Source organism: Microchirus variegatus (genome assembly GCF_963457635.1).
Source record: "Microchirus variegatus genome assembly, chromosome: 8".
In the NCBI taxonomy this organism is placed as follows: domain Eukaryota; kingdom Metazoa; phylum Chordata; class Actinopteri; order Pleuronectiformes; family Soleidae; genus Microchirus; species Microchirus variegatus.
Window position 1 is genome coordinate 2100161 of NC_139809.1, and position 10951 is coordinate 2111111.

Below are 10951 nucleotides of genomic sequence, written 5' to 3' on the forward strand. Positions count from 1 at the left end.
AACAGCGTTATAAAATATTTGGATATAACAATAAAAAACACAAGCAAAATCTCCCTATTTTGCATTTCTCGTTCGAAACAATAATTGGAATTATGGATATCAAAATTATTTATAATTGTAAAATGTACTCTTTATTGTATATTTGATTCACTTGGTCATTTAAAAAGCAAACAACATATAATTTTACGAAAAAATATTTTTATTTTGTAATGAATTCTTCTCTTGTCTTGAACTTTTAGGCTAAAATCACAGTATTTTGTGCTGACCTGAAAAATGTAACAATTGAACGTAGCCTATTTACAATTCCATGTATGCTAAACCCATTTTAGCAGTTAAATGTCACAATATCAGATAACTTCATAATGTGTTGCATTAGATAAGAATACATTTACGACTAGAGTCCATCACTGTAGTCTGTCTGATCTCACATTTGAAAAAAAAACACACTCCTTTGGAAGCTCTTATTCTATAGAGCCAACACACACTAATGCACTCACAGGCAGGGGACTAATGATCCTGAAGTTTTTGTTTTAGGGAGCTCAAACCAGCAAGTAAATACAGTTACAGTAAAGTTTAAAAAAATGTAACAGTTTGCATGAATAAATCAGTTCATTTTGAACCACATTTATCTGAGGAATTTAGATGTATAATAGGACAAAGTCACTTTGTACGTCAGTAAGTGAGCAGGAACCTTTTCAGTTTTACCTGTGCAAAACAGGCACTCAAGACAAAACACTATAAATTAGTAACAGAAACAAGCGTTGCATGATGTGCAGTATTTTGTAACATACATCCAATGTAACAAGTTCAAAACTATACTATAAAAGTATATATTTTTCTTTAACTTTCGAGTTTGATGTTCACTTATGCAGTCATCTTGAAGTCATTTTCAGTGATCGACTGTATTAAGATTAAGATTAAGATTCCCTTATTAGTCCCGCAGTGGGGAAATTTCCAATTTCTGCATTTTAACTCATCCGTGAGGAAGTGAACACACACAGCACATAGTGAGGTGAAGTACATGCTACCCCAGAGCAGTGAGCTGCCTGCATTCAGCAGCGCTCGGGGAGCAGTGAGGGGGTCAGGTGCCTTGCTCAAGGGCACTTCAGCTGCGGACAGGTCGGGGTTCGAACAGGATACCCTCTAGAGTTTTGCACTGATGTTAGATTATAAAATTATCTTTAAAATTTGGGGAATTCACTCCTAACATACAAACTGATATTATTGCTTCATTTCATCCCAAGATGAAAGAGTTTCCTGTATGGTCCTGGTCCACCCCACATGCCCCTTTAGACAAGAGAAAATAAAGAGAACAGTAGTTAATGCTGTTGAAAGGTTCCTAAGTACAAACTATTCACATGCTTTACATTAAAAACAAGTGCTGATAAGTACCTTAGAAGTCCATGCCAATAGAGATGAGGCATCATATCAGATTTCATGTGATACATCAGTCTTCTTTCTTTGGCTTGGTTGATGGGGAATGTTTCCAGTGGTTGCAGATTATAATCATACTCTGCCAACATTACTGTGTTGTAGCTTGTAACAAACGGACAGGAAGTGTAGCCATCATACTGTAAACAAGAAAGCTCATGATGTAATTGCACATTTAGCCATACATTGACATTATAAAAGAATGAATTGTGTGCAGCTCAACCTTCTTGTCTGGTTTCTCCTTTTTCAGTACTTTGCTGATGGTTCTGTTCAGGACAGCACTCTGTGCAGCTAAAATGACAAGAACAAAGTGTTCATCAAGACATTTTCTCTACGGTGTTTGACTTTTAAGATACAAATGCAAATCAAAGGCTGTTGACATGTGGTGTACTCTGTATTTGCTTCAATAGAACCAACTTGCTACCCATGGAAGTTATGACGCATATAGTTAAACATGTATAACATGTTAAATCAGTGTGTTATCTTTACATACAAAGCAGTGACCGGACAACTGAGGTAAATAGTAGGAAGTGTCAGATGCTGGGAAGTCTCTGTGTGTGTACTGGGTGTGGTGTATGTTGTAAATATTGAAGGTCATTGTGAAACACCTGCGGAAGCAAAGCCTATTAAACTAGCGTGTATATAGAGCAAGGAGGACCTGTTATGCAGCAATTGACTTTTCCAGAAATGTGTTGATAACATGTTCAAACAAACGACATAATAATCACTTACCAACAGCAGCAGCAGTTTTAGCTGTGGGCAGGCTGGTACAGTCTCCAATCCCAAACACATTTGGATAGCTCTTATGTTGGAGAGTATCTTTATCTACATCCAACCAGCCAACCTCATCAGCCAGTGGACCTCCTTTAATCACCATGTTGGGTCCCATTGGTGGTGTGACATGAAGCATCCCATACTGATGAAGAAAAACAGATTTATTGGGTCTACTGCAGACAAAGTTTAAGGCTTTAAATACAAAATAAAACACTGTTCATTGTGGGAAACAGTCAGTTAAACACTGATATTCTTGCCTGACACTAATGTACCTGAATTGTTTTGGTTTCCTCTGGATTGTCAAGGTTTTCAAACACAGCTTCTTGTTTGTCTGCTCTCACTTCTATCAGGTGGTGCCTCAGGTTCACTTGGATGTCACGTTGTTTAACAATTTCCCAAAGTGCGTCAGCATATTTCTTGACTGCAAAGATCACAGGTAGTGATGTGTAGTATATTATATTTGCATTTGCCCTTTTTCCTGTCTTGGAGAAAAACATAAGTAAGTTGAATTGTATAAACCACAGGAACCACAGGGCACATGATACAAAAAAGTATTACATCCCAGATTATACCTTTCTGAGAAAGGCATCTGCCAGGTACATGATCTTCTGTGGAGCTCCACCACATTTGATAAGACTGTTTGGGTAAGTGAACACAGCATTGCCCCCTTTGAAGTCCTGCAGTGCTTTCCATGTTTTCTCCACTGTCTGGACTGAGTAGTTTGAGCCTATGTTTGGATGTTCAAACCCCTCTGGTAGTCCTTTAATCTGTAATGCAGAAGAGTCAACGTTTACAGAAGTACATGTATATACTGTAGCTGAGATTAGAGGATAATGCTGTAGAAAGTGAGTGAGTGAGTGCACATACACAAAAAACGGATAGAATCAGAGCTGAAACAAACAACATAAATTCACCTTCTCAAAATGAAGTTGTAGTCCAAGAGCCACAATTAAATACTCATACGTGATCTGCAATGTGAAAGACAGAGGAAGATGGATAGCTTTACCTTCATATTCAAATAACCTCTTAATGCAACAGCTGCTAAATGATCATTGTTGTGCAATTTGATAACAAGACTAGAGCCAACTTACCTCACTTCCATCCTCTGTACGAACAGTATTTGAGTCTGGGTTTATTTCCTGAACTTTGGATTTCACCCACTTCACTCCAGAGGGCATGACGCTGGCGGTGGGTCTTCCAGATGGTGCTAAATTCTTTGCACCAGCACCTACTAGTGTCCATATTGGCTGATAATAGTGCACCTGAACAAACACATTTAACAAAATTGTTAAAAACTAGATTGATATATCATAAGACTGCTGGCAGTATTTGTAGCACTCTTTACAACAACACAGACACAGGTCAATTCTTTGAAATGGCCGTTAACTGCTTGAGTTTGTCACTGTTGGATCAACATCCTCATCCCTGCACGCCGTGACAACTGTAGTGATGAGTCCAAAGTAGCACACATGTCAGGCCTTTGTACAGTGCACAACATCAAACATGAACATATCTTGTTGGCTGCTTGTCATAAAGACAGGTGTGTAAGTTCAATGTCCTTTTTAAATGTCTCTTCTCTCACAAGTCACTTAGCAGAACAATTGAAAAAAGGCATCAAACCTCTGGGAGCTGCCCCTTTAAGAGCCGGAGCATGTGTACGTGCAGGGCTGTGAAGAGAGAGAAGCCGGCATACAGGCAGAGTCAGCATTAGTCACTATGAAGTATGAGGTAAATATGTGTTGTGTTCCAAGCCTGAAATACATGCTCAGACTCTGAGTGTCCGCCTGTTCATCTGTAGAAGTAAGGGTGTGTTAACCTGGAGGTAATGTCTCCCCGTTGCTTCCCTGACCACTGTCCAGAAGCAGAGCAGGAAAGTTAAAGCGGAACTAGACCGGAAGTTCCTATTATCGCTGTTTTTTTGGTGTGTATCTGCGTCATTACCTTGTTTATGAAGCCCTGACGGTTCTAAACAAACAGTTCAGCCATTGCTGAGAACGCTGTGTTTTATTGTAATCTCGGGGCTCAACGAGATCACTGAAAATCCCGTAATAGTTACGTAAGCAGTGGTTCTCCTGAACAACCGATCGTCCTGCTCCGGGCACTAGTCCGGGCACATCCGGTTACGTACATTGAACCGCAGAAGAAGAATAACGTCCGTTGTGGAGGTGTTTCACGAGCAACAGTGTCTTCTGACTCTGGGTCTGACTCCGGTTTAAAGTCATAAAAGGGACTGTGGCGGGGAGTCGTGAAGAAGCTATTTTTAAACACTGTTAAAACAATGTTTTGATAATGAGGAGCAGTGCATCCACCGTTCCAGAGGGGGGCGCTGCGCTTCTGAGGACGGATGTGCTGGATAGTACTGGCCAATCACAAGACTCTGTCTTCTGGGGGTGAAAGTTCACTCTGAAATCTCGCAGCAGAAAAACACTGTCAGAAAAGAGGATTTCTATCGGCTAGTTCACAGCAACTAGGAGGTTTTTGACCATAAAAACAAGTTAATATATGTAAGTAGACCTCCATAACTAACATATATGTGCAACAGGACCACTCTATGTCACCTTTAACACTTCATTGAAGATAATCAACTACAATCATATAGTTATTACATACAGTAATTCCTAATTTGTGCACTGGGGTTGCATTTTCATTAGCTCCCACTTTAGTTTGAGGAATACTACATAGATGTGTCGTAAAATCATTTCTCGATCTTGACATGTTCTAATATGAAATACTATCATTTTTAGTTCCAGATACCTGTGACTAAATGTTGTAAAACTTTGTAGATCCACTGTGATCTGTAAGTAGTAATCCATCCATCCATCATCTACCGCTTCATCCCCCACAAGAGGGTCGCAGGGGGTGCTGTGCCTATCTCAGCTGACATTGGGCGATAGGCGGGGTACACCCTGGACAGTTCGCCAGTCCATCACAGGGCCACACATAGAGACAAACAACCATTCACTCACAATCTCACACCTAAGGTCAATTTAGAGTGACCAGTTCACCTAATCCCCAGATCTGCATGTTTTTGGACAGTGGGAAGAAACTGGAGAACCCGGAGAAAACCCACGCACACACGGGGAGAACATGCAAACTCCATGCAGGAAGGCCCTTGTTCCAACCGGCCTGTTTGCTGCAAAGGTGAGAGCGCTAACCACTACACCAACAGTGCGTCCCGTAAGTAGTAATGCATTTGTAAATGGTAAACATAAGCATAACATTTTACATGTAAAACAAAGCGAACATTTTGGAGTTCTTGTTGTTTATAGGTTAGGCTATTGTTTTACTCGTCCGACCCACTTGAGATCACGACTGCTCTGTGTGTGGCCCCTGACTTACAATGAATTTGACACCCCTGGTCCAGGTTGTACCCCGTCTATCGCCCTATGTCAGCTGAGATTGGCACAGCGGCTCTCATGTGGAGGATAAAGCGTTAGAACATGGATGGGTGGATCTACATTCTAGCTCTATATGAAATGCATTCATCATTCATTTCTCTCATAATTAACTCTCTCGTCACAGCGGCACCTAGTTATGTCGTCTCATGGCTAACTTGCAGTCTGTCGATGCCCTTGTCTCCCTTCTTGAATGTGTTTGATGAGGGAGGGCATTTATTCACCAACAAACAGCATAAATCCATGTGCAGAGAGAAGTTCTGGTGCCTGATTGTGTTGCAGAGACAACAAAGTTTAGTTTAGAATTAATCTAAGAGCCCTAAGACTGAGAGGCCCACGTCTCCAAGCTCCACTCAAAAATATAGAACGATTTCACTTTGCACAGCCTCTATCCATGCATTAATGACAGTTGTCATCAGGATATCAACTATTGCAAGTAATATATGAAGTAATATCCTTGCCTCACTGGGCTCCACAACAGCAACATTCTCAGCTCCCATCAGTCTCTTCATTCGAGCACTCATGGTGATGCCCCCAGTTCCTCCTCCGAGCACGAGCATCTTGTAGTGCTGTTTAGCAGTAACACGGCTGCTGGTGTGAAGACTACACATGCTGCTGCCTGTGGGAAGGCACTGCTTCAGACGGTGAAATGCAGCCATTCTGTGTCTGAACAGACAAAAGACACGAGGGTTAACAACAAATCAGTGTGAAATTAACAGCACTCTTTATTTTGCTGCTCCACATACATTTAAAAACGATCTGGTCTTAAGTATTTTGTCCTTTTTGAGTGGACGTTACCCATAAATCTTGTTTTGGTATTTTTTTAAATGGGTACTTTGCAGCAAGAAGATGACCAGGTCGGAACAAGGGTCTTTCTGCATGGAGTGAGCATGTAGGCCATGAGGTTGTATTGCGATTTTGATAAAACGCAATGCAACAGTGTTAGCCATCACTCTGTCATATGTGGCCCACCTCAAAACCATATCCATAGTAACATTAACAATTCAATTCAATTTTATTTGTACAGCGCTAAATCACAACATGCATCATCTCAAGGCACTGTACATAGACGACATCATACAGACCAGAGAAACCCAACAATTCACACAATGAGTAAGCACTAGGCATCAGTGGAGAGGAGAAAAACTCCCTTAGAAGAAATCTCTGACAGAACCAGACTCAAAGATGTGCAGCCATACAACAACTGTGTCAAGTTATAAGTTTATACAAGACAGATAGTGTCAGTGATGACATGTTTGTAAAATAACAGCAGAAATTGTGTCACATTATGGACAGAAGGGTCAGCACGTTTACACTCAAGAATCTAAAATAAAATAAAGGTCAAATTCGTAATAAAGTGATATCTAATTGTGATACTGCAGACTGGAACAAAGTGACTCCTTCATCCACTCCTTCTCTCTTTCTCACTACACTGCTCTTTGCATTTCACAAAGGATTTCTGTCTTTGTGGAAGTAAATGACATGCTTCAAACTCGCATATCAAAACTTACTAAATACTACTACTACTAAATTTTCACATTTACTACATTTCCTAAATAAACTGTCTTAGTTCATGTGTTATTACCAAATAAAATTAGGAGAAGAAGAGTGGGTAAATGGTCTGTATTTATAAAGCACTTTTCTAGTCTTGATGGCTACTCAAAGCTGCTTTTCACTACAGTTTTTGCCATTCACCCATTCACATTTTCTGTTCACACGTTGCTGTATAAACTGTGTGTGGTGGTGAACAGTTGCTGCTACTGCTGCATGCTAGGGTAACAAACATGTAGCAGACAGTTCCTGACTGCACAGACTGTAGATCTGTTCACACTGTCGTCATTCAGATGCATACTGATGGCGCCATAACGTCAAAAACACTTACAACACCTACCTCGACAGCTCCTCCCTGTGAACTGTGTTTGTAGCGCAAACTGAGACCAAATTCTTGCACCGATATCAATTCGGTAATAATAAGAGTTTCTTTATTTCCTTGTGTTGTTCCCCTGGAGTGGAGTAGTGACCTAGAACCCCACTCACGTCCAGCCGTTCACGTGCAGGACGAGTTCTGCTGCTGCTGGACTGTACAGTGTAGCGCCTTGGCCCCGCCCCCTTCACATGTAACCGATCCTAAACCCGCGGTCTGTAAATAAATATAAATAAATGATTAAAGAAGTAAAATACATACAAAATCTCCCAATTATGCATTTCTCATGTGAAACAGTGATGGAAATTCTACATGCATCAATTATTTATATTTGTAAAATGTAATATGTATCAAGTTTCAAGTTTCAAGTTTCAAGTTTTTATTTGCCATTTATGCTTAAACAACAGTCCAGACACATTGGAAATATTTTGCGGGTTCCACAAGTCAGTTTTTTTTTCTTTTTTTTTTCCTTTTCTTTTCTTTTTTCCAAAAAGGAACACACTTTTATATATAAATAAATATAAAGTTCAAATCTATACATGGTATAAAAAATGTTTTGTTTTTTAAAATGTAAAAGGAGATGTAGAAAATGTAAATGAAAATAAAAATATTCAAATATTCAGCATCTATATATATATATATATATATATATGTATACATATACACACATACACACACATACACCTACATACATATGTATATATACATACATACATATACACATACATGCACATATACATACATACATATATACATATATATATGCATATATATACACACATACATACATACACACATGTACACATACATATACATCTACGCATACACATACACACATATATATTGCAATATTGCTCTGGGAGGTATTGCACATTTATCAGGGGAGCACATTTATCAGGGGAAAATATGTTGCTATTTAGTCATTTAAAAAGCACATACGAAGAATACAATATAATTTTACTCGAATTTCTTAAAGTAGTAATAATATAGAATAAAATATCAGTCTTTTTTATTTTGTTATGAATTCCTATTTAGGTTCTAGTCTTGAACCTGAAGGCTAAAATCACACTGTTTTGTGCTGACCTTAAAAATGTAAACAATTGAATGTATTTATTGGTGCTCAGTCCAACCTTGTAGTCTCACAATAACACATTAGTCATCATGAATAACTTAATAATAATAGTGATTATAGTGATAATAGTGTTACATGTCTGCTCTAGAATTTCAAATAGACACCAGCTGGGGGCGCTATTACTCAACATAATCAGTATCAGCATTTACTGACCATTTTATCTGAGTGAAAAATTCAAGTTAAAATTGAACTTACATTATATTTTACTTGCAATGAGCAGCAAAACAAATAGCAAAAACTGTCACAAAGATTGACGGCACAAACTGAATTGGAACCCAGGTGCAAACACTGAACGCAGAGGCAGGAGAACATGTAAACAAAGGGTTTTATTCAGTAATACTTACGACTTTTGCAAGTTGGAAGTACAGAGGTTCCAGAGGTTGAAGCAGGAGGAAGGCAGGGTCACTCCAGAGCTCCAGAGTGTCCAAGCTTTCCAATATAAGAGTCCAGAAGATCCAGAGAGTGTGGTCATGTTGAGCAGGAGTGGAACAAAGGTAAAAGAGTCAGGGCTGAGTGGCTGCAGGCAGAGGAGACGAGCTTGAATGACTAGAACCCGAGTCTACAATCTGGCAGAGTGTTGAGGGAAGAACCAGGTAGTTGTAGGCTGCACACAAACTTAACCTTAGTCATTGCAGCTTCATGAATCAAACAAAAATGGCCTCAAGTGGCTGATCAGTTGTTGAAGTCTGGGTGGTTCATAATGAGCCAGACATGGAGACAGATGCTGTGTTTAATACTGTGCATTTAATAATAGTGTTTAAAAAAAACAGACTGTGTTTGTCAGGTTTGTAGGTAAATGGAACCACAAGACCGACGAGACACGCTTGGTAACACGAGCACACCAGGGAATCTGACAGATGGAAAGACAAAGAGGGCAAGAGGATCAGGGGGGGAGGCCGGGAGGGAACACAGGTACAAGACAATAGGGCACAGCAATTCATCACAATAGGTCAAAATGAGACACAGTGGGAGAAACACAGGTAAAGAAAGATGGAATAATAGTGGTTCAAAATCTTAAAGGGATATTTCACCGTTGAGAAGATGGATATCTATTAAAACTAGGTCATCTATGTAGTATAAATGTGAAATAATATTTGAAGCAAGTGCCTTCTTGGCTGAGAAAGGCAGACAAATGTATTTATCGCTCATGGACACGAATGACAACAACTCCCAGAATGCACAGCGCTCGCATGGTGTGAACCGTGAGAACATAAAAGCTGTGTTGTCGATGTTTGCATGTTTAAATCTGTGCAGCGCTCTAACTCCGCCTACAAATTCTGTGGGTTTGCACGATTTTTCATAGGTGTAGGCCGTTTTACGCACTCCGCTCCACCTCCTGCTTTTGTACTCCACAAACGAGAGTCTCCACCTCCTCGGCCAACCTCTATTGACAAATCGAGCGGCCTCTCTTGTTCATGGAGCTCTATGATTGGCTGGTGAACCAGTTAAACGGTTTCAGCGGGTGAGAGAGCAGAACTGTTGCTGCTGTTTGCGATCGGATCAGTCAGTTTTGTGGTCTAAAGTAAATCAAAGTGGATTCTCTTTCACTTTAATCCGTGTATTTGCACGCCACTCTGCGATAGAGACAGTTATTTAAGTTAGTGGAATACAAACATCGGATTCCTTCTTTGTCAACGCGGTTAAAGGGTAAGGACCCAGCGATGACATTAGTATGAGCTAGCTAACTGCTACTTTTACTCGAAGGCAGAACAATTGCTTAGCAATTAACATGTGAATATTACTCGGTTTAACTGGATAACCCCTTCATTTACAGCGCAACATCTAACGTTATTTGTTGTTGGTGTCCCATTTGTGTAGGTTTTGTTGAAGTTAGTCAGCTAAACTCGTTAGTTTCACTGAAACGCTACGTTGGCTAACTCTGTTTGTAAAAGCGTAACATGGGCTGTTTTCAGCCCTGAATAGACAATTATACTATAGTCGGTCACATTTTGTTTTCAAATACGGCCCACCCTAACCTGTCTGTGATATCATGACACACTGCGCATGTGCTGACCACGTACAGAGACAACGGTTGTGCAAAATGGACCCTTAAGTGTACAATACCTGATACATAGGCGGGAATTACCGCATTAAAACTGCACTTTCTTGGCTTTTTTGTGTGTGTCGTATTTTTTGCTCCTAATTTATATTTTATAGTGAGATCAGACAATAAAACAATGTCCTACTCCAGCTGTACAATAAAGTTGTTTTTATTATTTTAAGTTTCTCAGAGAACTGCGACTACTTTGGAAAGCAATCTCGAAATTGCATTATTACAATTTAATTCAAAATCAA

The 10951-nt window shown here is 39.7% G+C and overlaps 1 protein-coding gene across 1 annotated transcript; it reads right to left on the reverse strand.

Annotated features, from left to right (window-relative positions):
- Nucleotides 1–277: 277 nt before the first annotated feature.
- Nucleotides 278–7631, reverse strand: LOC310930838 (sulfide:quinone oxidoreductase, mitochondrial-like). The gene is made up of 10 exons (XM_083893892.1): nt 7492–7631; nt 6062–6266; nt 3297–3467; nt 3120–3173; nt 2778–2972; nt 2478–2687; nt 2164–2347; nt 1655–1722; nt 1393–1571; nt 278–1287 (listed from the first exon to the last, which is right to left on the reverse strand). Exons 2-10 carry the CDS (start codon nt 6257–6259, stop codon nt 1230–1232), a joined length of 1317 nt encoding a protein of 438 aa, XP_083750018.1. The 5' UTR covers nt 6260–6266; nt 7492–7631; the 3' UTR covers nt 278–1229.
- Between the last annotated feature and the right edge of the window lie 3320 nt (nt 7632–10951).